The sequence below is a fragment of the Rana temporaria genome, chromosome 2 (assembly GCF_905171775.1).
Source record: "Rana temporaria chromosome 2, aRanTem1.1, whole genome shotgun sequence".
NCBI classification, from domain to species: Eukaryota; Metazoa; Chordata; class Amphibia; order Anura; family Ranidae; genus Rana; species Rana temporaria.
Window position 1 is genome coordinate 167,368,549 of NC_053490.1, and position 13,082 is coordinate 167,381,630.

A 13,082-nucleotide genomic window follows, 5' to 3' on the forward strand; every position below is an offset into this window, starting at 1 on the left:
TTTTTCTGGTTCTGTTATGTCAGAGGCTGGGTTTAACCCTTATGGATAGTGAGGATGACTCTGCTGCAGTCAGTTGCTGGCAAGAATTTGTTGGAGCTCTTGTTTCTGCGGTGCGTGAGACTCTAAAAATTGAGGATGTGGCGGAGACACCTCCGTGTCAGTACCAGCAGACTGCCACGCACCGCTGAAGTGTTTCCTTGTGTTCCTTATTTGGTCAATATGTTATACAAGGAATGGGATGCACCGCAAAAAGTTTGTCAAAAAACTTTGCAACCCGTTACCCCCTTTTAAAAAAAAATAAAAAAAAGTAGGTCTCTCCTCCGCCAGTGGACCCCCCTGTGTCCAGACTGCGCAAGGCCACCATGTTGCCTGTGGAAGGGGCTCCTGCATTTCAGGATCCCGCTGATAGGAGAGTGGAGGCCGTGGCCCGCTCCCTATTCACGTTGGTGGGTTCGGCGGTGAGGCCGGCTCTGGCCGGGGCCCTGGTCAGGCCCCGACTAAAAGGGCGAAGCTCCTGCTGCAGGAGCTGGAAGAAGGGGCTTCCGAATCCTCTAGGGACCTGGCTGAACAATTGGTCCAGGGTCAGAATTTTCTCTGCGAGGCGGCCATGGATACGATCCGGGGCTTCTGTCTATGCAGTGGTTCTGCGCTGCCTTGTGTGGCTGAAGAGCTGGTCTGCGGACTAGTCCTCTAAGGTGGCCTTGGTGATGGCCGTTAAGGGTGAACGGTCCTTTTGGGACTTCCCTGAATGGCATCATTGAAGATGCCACGGGTGGTAAGCGCATGCTGTTCCCACAGTCTGGGAAGGGCTAGGGACCTCGCCCTGTGCAAGGACCCTCCTTGCCTACCTCCGAGCATTTTTTCGCCCGCCCTGTGCGGTGAGGGTAGGTCTACATGGTGCTTGAATCCCCGCTGCGGGGTAGCAGCGCACCTGATACCGCATGCCTAACAAGTCTGCGGACATACCTGCTTCCGCCTGAAGGTCTGCTCCCGCCCGTGTCTCGAAGTGTTTTCCTTGGGGTACAAGATTGAGTTTCTCTCTTGTCTGCCAAACAGGTTTTTTCCCTCCGGCCTCTGGCCTCCTCCGGTTCGCCGGTTGGCTCTGTCAGGGGCTGTCCAGGATCTTCTGGTCAGGGGAGTGATTGTGCCAGTTCCCTCGTTTGGAACGGTCTCGGGGTTTTACTCCATTCTGTTTGTGTCCCCACGGAGGATGGGGCCCGGTCAATCCTGGGCCTCAAGTCCCTCGTTTGTTTTGTCAAGGTGCAAACTTTTAGGTGGTGTCGATTGGCTTGGTAATAGCGGCACTCCATCAGGGGGATTTTCTGGCATCCTTGGATGTCATGAACATGTACCTGCATATCCTCAAACCACCGGAGATTATGTGCTTTGCGGTCGGGGGGGACCATTTTCAATTGGTGTCCTTCCCATTCGGCGGGTTTTCGCCAAGGTGCTCGTCCCGATACTGGCCCGGCTGTGACAGCGGGGGTTTGTTATCATGGGATGTCTGGACGACATTCTCCTACGAGCTTCTTCGAGCTCTGCATTGGTGGAGCCGTGTCTATTACGTGTCAGGCTCTCCGAGTGTTCGGCTGGTTTCTGGATTGTCCTGAAATCAGGGTTGATTCCGTCTCGGACTGGAATACCTGGGACTAGTCCTGGATTCCGCCGGGGCGGGAGTGTTTTTCTCCTAACGGAAAAACTTCAGACTCTGCTATCTGCTGTGCAGCAGTTGCCGACCCAGAAGCGGTCATCTCTGCCATTCTGCAGGAAGGTTCTGGGTCAGTTGGTAGCCTCTTTTGAGGCGGTTCCGTATGCCCAATTCCACGCCAGGGTACTACGGAGGGAACTGCTGTCACGATGGGACTAGCTTCCGTCATCTCTGGATTACCAGATTTAATTGAGTCATCTGATCATGTCTCCCCTGGTGTGGTGGCTAGCGTTTTTCTGTGCTTCGGGCCGGAAAGTCATTTTTCTGCAGGCCACTGGACAGTGGTCACGACGGATGCCAGCCTCTCCGGTTGGGGAGGGGCGCTTGGGACACCCAGTCAGCCCAGGGGCACTGGACTCAGGTGGAGTCCTGCCTACTGATCAACGTTCTGGAGCTCCGAGCAATCAAGCTTTGCCTTGCCAGGTGGTCCCTGGATCTACGGGGCACACCGGTCAGGATCCTGGCGTAGGTTGATCATCAGGGAGGCACACGGAGTTCTGTTGCAGCGACTGGGGTCGCGCACATCCTTTCGGTGGGCCGAAGGGTCCGTTCCGGCTCTATCGGCCGGGTACATTCCGGGAATACGGAATTGGCTAGCCGACTACCTAAGTCGCACTGCACTGGGCCAAGGAGAGTGGTCTCTCCACCCGCAGGTGTTTCGGGGTCTGTGCCGAAAGTGGGGCACTCCGGACGTGGACCTTCTAGCGTCCCGTCTCTATTGGTAGGTGCCACGGTTCGTGGCCAGGTTTAAGGACCCATGGGCGGACGCGTCAGGCGCGTTGGTGGCTCCTTGGGGTCACTGTCGCCTACTTTACACCTTCCCTCCTCGGAAGCTTCTTCCTCGCCTGCTGCGCAGAGTGGAAGCTGTAGGGATTCTATCAGTCCTGATTGCCCCAGATTGGCCGCGTCGCTTCTGGTACGCGGACCTGATGCGTCTGGTGGCAGACGCCTCCTAGCGTCTTCCCCTGGGAATTGATTTTCTGTTACAGGGTATGATCTTCCACCCTGTTTCACAGCCACCAGCCTTAGCGGCGTGGCTGTTGAGAGCCAGGGGCTTAAGGACCGAGGCCTATTGGGCTCGGTGGTCTCTACCGTGCTGCCTGCACGGAAGTCTACCTCACGTAGGTTTTTTTCCTCATACATGGAAGGCCTACTTCTCTGTGTGTGGGGAGATGAACTGGCACTCTCGTACATGTGTTGTGTACAGGATTCTGCTGTCTTTGCAGCAGGGAGTGGTTCAGGCTCTCGCCTTACGTACGGTTAGGAGCCAGATTTCTGCTCTGGCTGTTTTTACTTGCAGCGACCCTTGGCATCGCACTCCTGGGTGCGTACGTTGGGTCAGGGTCAGGGGGTCTGGCAGGTGGCCCCTCCGGTGCGCCCTCCATTACCCCCATGGGACTTGAATTTAGTCCTTTCAGTGCTTCGGGATGCTCCCTTTGAGGACATTCGGGAGGTTTTTTGTTTATTGTCACAAAAGGTGATTTTATTTCTGGTAGCAATTACCTCGATCAGACGGGTGTCTGTCTGTTCTGGCGGCCTTGTCTTGCAAGGCTCCCTACTTGGTCATCGGTAAGGATGAGGTGGTGCGGCGGCCGCAGCCGTTTTTTCTCCCTAAGGTCGTTTCGGCTTTTCACTTGGATGTGGACATTGTTCTTCCATCCTTTATGTCCTTGGCCGAAATGCCAAGAGGAGGCCACTTTGCATCCTCTGGATGTGGTTCGGGCCCTACGAGTGTACTTATGTTACGGTTCCGTTCCAAAAGTCGGGCTCACTGTTCGTGTCGGTGGCTGGCCCTACAAGAGGGCCTGGCAGTCTCGTCGGCCACCGTTCCTAGGTGGTTCCGACGGATTGTGCTTCAGGCCTATGCCCTTTCGGGTTAATGGCGCATTTGACCAGGACGATCAGGGCCTCTTGGGCTTTCCGGCATCATGCCTCTGTGTTACAGCGGTGTTAGGATGCATCCTGGTCATCAATCCACGTTGTTTCAAAGTTTTACGAGGTGGATGTGTGTGCATCTTTTGATGCCTTCCTCAGCCGCACGTGTTACGGGCGGCAGTTTATGTTCTCCGTTGAGCAACTCTGATTTTTGTTTGGGGTGTAACCTGGTTTGCTGTGTTACTTTCCCACCCCTCGAGTTTTTTGACACTGCTTGGGGACGTCCCTAATGTCAATGAAGGCTGTGTCCGTCTATGAACGGAAGAGAAAATAGGATTTTTGTACTCACCGTAAAATCCATTTCTCTGAGTTCATAGACGGACACAGCACCCACCCCTCCTTGGTTTGTACTGCTTGTTACGGACTGAGGCTCCTAGAGCAGGGTTTGGGTTATGCCTGGGGGAGCCACGCCCCCTGGGAGGAGCGGCACGAAGGAAAGGTTTTAACACTTTAAGTGCTGTTAAATTCTGCCTAAACTCTCCTGGTAGGAAGAAGCATAACCCTAATGTCAATGAAGGCTGTGTCCGTCTATGAACTCAGAGAAATGGATTTTACGGTGAGTACAAAAATCCTATTATTTAGGAGCCTCTGCATAATTTTAGAGCTATATGCCATAAATGAATTAAACAAACAAGAAAAGCACTCACACAAGCGCCAGTCACCTTCAGGTACTAATGTCTTTAAGCTATTACTGGCTGTTCTAAAAACCTTAGGCAACTAATTTGTGACCAGGATCAAAGTCCTAGAAACTGTCTCAAAGGCTTCAGTCCCCAGGGCAGGATTAGATTTTCAATTACCATGGGAAGACTTTGGTATCCTTGGTACCCCTGTGATGAACATAATGTAAGTCAGTAGCCAGGCAAGGACAGGTGAGGGCTTACCTGCTCAGCTTGTTGTTTCTTTGACTCCTGGAATAAACTATATGAAGATTGCGATGATGGTGATCAAGACATTTATTCAATGCTGTTTGTGTAACTGATTTTAAATTAACCTATTCCACAACTCTGGAGTCTGGCCACATTGCAACTCTAGAGACTCTTTTACAGCGTCTTAATTCACCTGTAAAAAAAATGAGGACTCTTTTACTTGGATATGCCATACATGGTGCAAATTTATTTTCTGCAACCATACGTTGCAGAAAATAAATTTGCACGATTCCCCCATCAACACAGACAGTGCTGACAGGGAAATTTCTCCTGCCAAACAATTGTCTGTTCCTGGTGGGGGCGGGAGGACAGGGGAGGCCATCCCTATCGGGAGAAGACAGTGATTTTTTACTAGCGGCTATAGTAGCTTCTAGCAATAGTCGTAGGAGAATCCAGCAGGCTGGTTGTACCCAAGTTGATTAACTTGGCACATTCAGCCTGCCTAATAATGGTTTGAAGTGACCCATGTATGGCCGGCCTTACTGGTGCTGCAGTGCAGTAAAAAGGAAGCATTGTTCTGTCTCGCAATTGTAGTCTTTTGCACAATTCAGATACTTATTGTTAAAGAAGTCCAGCCTGAGCCTTTTAGGCTAAGCTTCTCCTGTGGGTCACAGGAGTGCAATTTGTTTTGCACTCCTGTGACCCGTTTTTCAGCGGACATTGGTCTGAAGTCCGCTCTTCGCTGACGTCCCTACCATCAGTCGGGGCAGCGCGTCATCTAAACTTCCAAGTCTGGATCTGCCAGCTGCCCTGATTGATGGCAGTCTCAGCAGCTCAACAAGCCGCTGAGACAGCCGCTCCTCGACCCTCCACATCTCAGCGCTCCAATGAGTGCCGAGAAGTAGAGTAGAAGTGATGTTGACTGACAGTCGGCATCGCTCTGCTCAAGCAGGAGTGAGAACCGAGCCATCGGCAGTGTTCGGTGGCTCGCTTCTCAGTGCAGAGATGCCGGGAGACAGATTCAGCATCGGGCTGATGCTCCATCCAAGTATGATTAAGAAAAAAGCAAAAGAAAACAGACTACTCTTTTAAATGTGGTGTAATGGGAGTGCACCTAGAGTCCTGCACACAGACAGTTGTCTGTGCTTTACGTAGATGCAGTGATGGGCGTCCTCATAGGCCACCTTTTATCACACATTGAAAGGCACAGTTTCATCTAACCTGCAATTGTTAGTGCAGAAATGTGAATGAAAAGTGGCACAAAATTCTGGTTCACAAAATAAATACTTTGCAAGTGTATATTATTAACTCAAAAGCCTACCTTTTATTGCTGTCGGCCTCCTCTCTAGTTTTTATTTATTTAGCCGACTGCTGATTTAACTTTATGTCAGGTGGTTACTATGTTTGTACTCTATAGTCCCCACTGTATGTAGGAATGTAGCCACCCTCCTTTTTTCCCCCTTTGCTTTCTCTTGAGATGTACCATGGACTACAGGTTGTGTAGTATGCATAGAGCAGTGTACATGACCATAACTAATATGCATTGCTCAGACAGAAGTGTGTGGGAGGGGGGGTGCTAGCTGTTGGCTCCTGCTGCTATCGGTCAAATGCTGTCAGGTGGGGACAGGGCCTAGCTGTGCTGTGCGTGCCTATGGACTCCCAGAGCCCTTTTCAGGAGCAAGCCCGCATATGTGTCCCCATAGCAAACGGTTTGCTATGGGGGCACACACAGAAGAGGAGTGCTGGTTAGGGACCCCAGAAGAGGAGGTAAGCCGCCTTTCCTGTGCAATACCATTGCACAGAGCAGACAAGTTGAACCTCTTTATAAAATAATTAGGTTTACAATAACTTTAAGTAGTGAACGCGTATGGATTATTATTTAAGAATAAGGGTGACGTTTATTTTTTGTTTAATGTCCAAGTGGCTCAGGAAAAGTTCCCTGAGATAAAAAGTTGGGCCTATACTTGGTGAGCAAGCCTACTTGAACCGATATGCTAGAATTGTACTATTTTTATTTGTTGTGTGGACTTTGAAAAAGTTGAGGGGTGCCCACTTCATTCTGGGATTGTGATATTTTTTATTTTTTCTGACAATATCTTCTACAGACTTTATTGCAATAATATGTAATGTAATCAATAACGATGCATAGCTGACCTGTATGCTTGGATCCATTTCTATTGTAAAAGAACCTTTGCACTGTAGTGCTTGATATACTCTAGTGACAGAATGTTATATATTCCGATAGCTTTATGCACAATACTGTGTTTGTTTCTATAGTCCTTATTCAATGTAGTAGCTTCCTTACTCCTTAGAGCTAATGATGTGGAGCCTGTTGTGTTTTTGTTTTATTTATGAGTGCATGTCTTATCCTAAAATTGAAACGAATAACCTTCTATCATTAGGAGGGATCAAGAAATTAAGAAAAAGGAAATGGAAACAATTTTGCAAAGGCTTAAGCAATCTGAAGAGATGAACTGCCAACTAAGGGAGCGAACGGGTGACATGCGTCGTAGTTTACGTGACCTGGAACTGACGCAGGAAATGTACGACGACCTGAAAGCTCTACCAGAGGATCATCTCTCTATCCCTGAATATGTGTCTGTAAGTGTTTGTTTTCTGTATACACTGTTAACATGCACAATATGCTGCTACGGAATTACTCATTGACAACCATTTTCTGTCTTTTCAAATGCAAAGTTTGGAGTAATTTCCACATTTTACAAGCAAATGAAAACTTTCTGTCATGGCTACCATGTATGACCTGGTTAGTCTTGAGCCTCGTACACTCGATCGGATTTTCCAACGGGAATTGTGTGATGACAGGCTGTTGGCGGAAAACCTGACCGTTTTGTATGCTCCATCAGACATTTGTTGTCGGATTTTCCGTGGACTACTGTTGGATAGTAGGCTTTCAAATTTTCTATGGACAGTTGTCTGTTCTCGGATTTTTCGACACAAGTCCATCGGACAAAAGTCCAAAGTATAAACATGCATGCTCGGAAGCAATGTTCACCAAACGCAGCATTAGCAGAAGGTGCCAAAAGGTGGCGCTAAAGAGCTTAAAAACCACATAGTACGTCACTACGTTTGTGTTTGTTGGCCGACAATTGTGTGTCGTTGGTATGCAAGACAAAATCCAGACACGCCCTTCGGACAAAAGTCCTACGCTTTGTCCGCGGAAAATCAGATCGTGTGTATGAGGCTTTAGGCTGGCCATACATTGTTTTGTTTTTTTCAGACAGCTTTCTGATCGGAACGGATGTACTTGTACACCCTCAGTTTTCAGTGGTTCTTTTGGAGCCAGCGATGCTCTATAATTTAAAAATGATCTGAGCGACTATACAGCCACTGGATCACTTTTACACATGGTGGAAGGGAGCATGTTGATCTCTTATAATGGCAATAAAGTTCACGCACAAATGTGAATGCATACGTAGGTACTGCATGCCTATGTAAATGGCGATTGCACCACACGTAAGGTATTGCTGTGAATGTCAGACCAGCTGTATAACTCTAAACTGGTAACCTATGGATATTTTTAGGTAGTGTAGCTTGTCGCCAATCCATAGGTGCATTTTTAAAAGCATGACATGTTTGGAACCTGTTGACTTCGAGTAACATCATCTTTTATATTTTACCAAACTATTTTTGTTATATACTGTGTGCATACAATAATAATATTTTTTCCTGAAAATTTGCTGTTGATAAACCACTGTGCAAATATGTGCACTGGTTCAAATCATTTGGTGGAGGGAATTATGATGTGGAGTTGTTTTTTAGGAGTTGGGCATGGCTCCTCAGGGGTTGGGTTTGGCTCCTTAGTTCCCGTGAAGGGAATTCTTAAAGGAGTTGTAAAGGAAATTTTTTTTTTGCCTAAAATGAATGTCTGCAAGGTAGACAGAATAGTGTAATGATTCTGTTAAAAAACGAGTAAATACCTATTAAATTCCTTCATCTATATCACCTCCGGCATTCTAGTTTCTGTTCTCTCATTCACTTCCTGGTTTACGGCGCTCGTTCATGTAAGAACTACATTTCCCAATATGCATTGCGGCACGCCTAGTAATTCACACCTCCTTAAAGTCTCTAGTAACACGTAGAGAGCGTCCTGCCGCACAGATGTAGTTCCCAGGAGGGGGCGAGCACGTTACTGACCACCGCAGTAAAGCCTCCCTTCACGGTGGTGAGTAACAATCAGACAAGCAGGAAGTTTACAGAACAGAGAAGAAATAAAGCAACTTCTGAGCAAAAACAAACAATAAGGAAGTGAAAAGAGGAATGTCTGCAGTTAAAGGATGCTTATTATGAAACATTTTTTTTCCTTTACAACCCCATTAAGGCGTCAACATACCAAGACATTTTGGACAATTTCATGCTCCCAACTTTGTGGGAAGAGTTTGGGGATGGCCCCTTCTTGTTCCAACGTGACTGCACACCAGTGCACAAAGCAAGGTCCGTAAAGACATGGATGAGTTAGTTTGGGGTGGAGGAACTTGACTGGCCTGCATAGAGTCCTGACCTCAACCCTTTAAAACGCCTTTTGGATGATTTAAAGCGGAGGCTGTAAGCCAGACCTTCTCTTCCAACATCAGTGCCTGACCTCACAAATGTGCTTCTGGAATAATGGTCAAACCCTGGACAGTTTTCCCACAAGAGTTGAAGCTGTTATAGCTGCAAAGGGTGGGCCAACTCAATATTGAACCCTTCGGACTAAGACTGGTATGCCAATAAAGTTCATGTGCGTGTAAAGGCAGGCATCCCAATACTTTTGGTAATATAGTGTGTAATGAATGGCTGGATGCAAAATTGTAACCTATGATTTGCTTCTACAGTGACTGTCAGTATTATAACAGTATTATAAAAGGAATAGCAAGCTCTGGCAGAAACAGAAGATTGCTTTACTGCCAAAGCCCGGTACATACTAGAATTTTTATTTTATTTTTTCAACCGAGTGGACTGAACAAAACAAACTGAGATGTCGCCATCCTAACACGAGCCATGTTAGTGTGGTGATCTCCCCCACTGTGCCTTTCTTTTCTGACAGGGGTACTGCCTCCCTGCCACAACACACTGATAGGCACTAGCTGATCAGATGCAGGACGGATGCTGTTTTTTTTTAGCATGCCTGTTTTAACAGAAGCCGGTCGTGAGCCCAGCTTCTGTGGAACAGACCGCTGTACAAACAGGCCGAAAATCAGCCGATTCCTGTTGAATTTTTAGCCTGTATGTACAAGGCTTAACCCCATTTTGACACATTTTTTTTTTCCATGGACTGCAACCCCTCTGCAGTTTCCCCTATAGTTTATAGAATGCATACTCACATTAAAATAAGTGTCGACCAACCTGTATATCTAATCTTTTACACAATGGTGGGTATGTTAAATTAAAACTGTTAACTTGTTGAAATCCTGTTGGTATGTAGTGGCAGGCATAAATATAAAGCTTGTGAACCTGTGGGCTAATGACTGCTGTAAATAACCACAAGGGGGCGCTCACATTACAGCGATCATACTAATAGTGTTCTTAATCTTCTTTAACAGATTCAACGTTTTCATGGGCTCACATTTTGTAATACCTTTATGAAATAGGCTCACATTTTGTAAAGTGTTTATGAAAAGATCTAGTACCATATGCTGATAAATGGCCGCTTGTGAAAGCCTGGAAAAAAAAAATCTGTATTTGATGTTTTAAAAAAAGAAAATGTACAGTGTTTCATTAAGAACAGCATACTTGGGCACCTTTTTGTAAACGGCATCTGTAATTTAGTATTTGGTAATAAAAATATTAGCTTGGGATTTTTAATAAGCACCAAGAATATAAGCAACTAAATTAAAATTCACAATATTTATGCATCTTCTTAAAAGAGACAATAGTCTACAGCGTATTAAAAAGCAACAAAGGAAAATGTACAAGGATTCAAAACCACTATATATAATAACATATATATATATATATATATATATATATATATATATATGTATATATATATATATTACAGCCCTAAAAGTTTTTTGTAAACTCTTAAGTCGCATAGGTTGGAATAGGTGCCATTGAAATCAATGGGTTGCAACTTGTCATGCAACTTTATGTCCAAAGTCGCTTGACAAGTCGCACTAGTATGAACAGAGCCCTACAATTTCTACATTGTCAGGTTATATTGTTGCCTATAGGAGGAGATATGGATACTGACAACAAAGGCAGCACAGCATAAATCCGACCCCCAACATTCATGGCTCAAGCCCTGTACACACGGCCGGAAATCCCGTCAGGAAAAAAACGTTGGTTTTTCTGATGGGATTCCTGGCAAGCTTGCCTTGCAAAGCCGTGCATGCAAACGGCCATTCAAAAGAACCGCCGTTCTTTTGAATGGCAAGAAGGCGGTGACGTCATCGACTACGACGAGCGCGCTCGTCACATTCAATGCCGTCGCCGCCATCTTGCTACACCCCACACTAACCTTGTATGCTACTGCGCATGCGTCTAAATCTTATCGAGCATGCGCGGGTTTACCTCAGACAGGTAAGCATACAGACGACCGGTTTTCTCGGCAGGAAACACTCTCCTGGGAATCCCAACGGGAAAATGGAAAGCAGGTTCTCTATTTTTCCCGGGCAGTTTTCCTGACGGGAAAACTGCTAGGGAGCATACACACAGCCGGGATTCCCGGCCAAATACTCTCCTGGCAGTTTTCCTGCCGGGAAAACCGGTCCTGTGTACAAGGCTTCAGTCTTTATCCTAGTTTCCTCAGCAGACTGGACAGGTTTTCTTTAGCTCTGCTGTTCATCGGGAAGATGTTTCTGCTATCAACCACTGCTGTTAAATTCATGCCGGATGTGCTAAATCCTGGAAGCCTCTCCAGTAAGCCAACAAGTGCTGGTTGTTTCATGCCAGATGAGTGAAATCCTGGAAGTTTCTCCAGTCCAATTAGCTCAGGTTACTCACTTCATACTGGTGTTCTCCCAGTGAAAGCCCTGCATCCCTGAGGGATAATCCTGTTTTCCAGTTTCACAAGACTTTGCAATATGTCAGACCAGTATGCTGAGGATCCTGCAGATAGTGTTACCTGCACTAATATTATAATTTATTATTTCTATTAATCATTTCATTATTCTATAGATTTTTTCTTTTGTATCATCAGCTAGAGGTGGTATTGGAGTGGGAAGTTATCAACTGACCCAGGGTGTATGTGAAGATAGAGAATAGAAGCGATTGGAGGACTGAACCTTGGTGACCCCTTCAGAAAAATAGAGTTTTATAGGTGATGCTGAAGGTACGCTTAAATAGGAGGAGACCCCAAGGGAGTATCAAAGGCAGCAGAAAGGTCAGCAGAAAGGCCACGTACACGTGACCAGTTTTTATGATGTGAAAAATGCAATTGGTCATTAAAAACGATCGTGTGTAGGCTCCAGAGCATTTTTCTCGACGTGAAAAATGGACATTAAAAATTTAGAACATGCTCTAATTTTTCACGTTGTTTTTTTTACGTTGTCGTTTTTCATGTCGTGAAAAACGGTCATGTGTATGCAAGTTATGAGACGGGAGCACTTGTTCTGGTAAAACTAGCGTTCGTAATGGAGATGGCACATTCGTCACGCTGTAACAGACAGAAAAGCACGAAGACTGAAAAGCGTGAATCGTCTCTCGCCAAACTTTTACTAACACAAAAGCAGCCCAAAGGGTGGCGCCATCCGAATGGATCTTCCCCTTTTATAGTGCCGTCGTACGTGTTGTACGTCGCTGCGCTTTGCTCGAGAATTTTTTTTTTCACGATCGTGTGTAGGCAAGGCAGGCTTGACAAGAATCTCGTCGAGAAAAACTTCATTTTTTCCATGACATTAAAAACGGTCATGTGTACGAGGCATAAGAGTAATGCCTTGTACACACGATCTGAATTTCCGATGGAAAAAGTCCAACGGATATTCCGATCGTGTGTAGCCCCATCTGAGTTTTTTATCGGAGATTCCGATGAATTCCATCAGAGTTTAGATATAGAACATATTCTATTTTTCTACGATGGAACTCTGTCCGAATTCTGATGAGATTTGGCCAGGCAAAAGCCTGATCGTGTGTAGGAGGCATAAGAGTACAGAGTAATTAATGGCCGTTGGTTTCGCAATGAGTACGTTTTAGAACAGCAGGTTCTTGTTAGGGCTTTTGTGTGTGCCACATGAGCACTGTTTCTTGAGCTGCAGCCGCCAATACTTGCCTTGACCTTGTCAGGATTTTATTGAGTTAGGTGACCTAATGGGTGAGATTTTCGCACATGATGCCTCTTGGTTTTTCCCCAACAATTTCCCAGCCACTTATGTTGCACTTTTGTCCCGTTGTTCCTAATTTTCCTTTTACTCTACGTTTTTTTTTTTTATGTACTTTGCAAGCTGGCCACATGGGGGAGCCCTCCTCATTATTTGTCTGCTATGGCCACAAGAGGCAAATGTTATGTTTTACTTTTTTCACCCTACCCTTTCTTCCCTTGCTGCACTGAGGATGCTGTTCCTGTCAGGAATTTCAATGTGTCTTCACTAAGGGCTTTTGATTTGTTTTCAGCGACAGTTCAGCACTGTTTCATGTGA

General features: G+C 46.2%; 1 protein-coding gene across 1 annotated transcript in view; it reads left to right on the forward strand.

Moving 5' to 3' along the window:
- PIBF1 (progesterone immunomodulatory binding factor 1) overlaps nt 1–13,082 on the forward strand; it is a 217,681-nt gene that overhangs the window by 13,710 nt on the left and 190,889 nt on the right. The window contains exon 4 of the mRNA XM_040341371.1: nt 6,912–7,110. Within this exon, the coding sequence (XP_040197305.1) occupies nt 6,912–7,110 (199 nt within the window). The remainder of the gene's footprint in view (nt 1–6,911; nt 7,111–13,082) is intronic.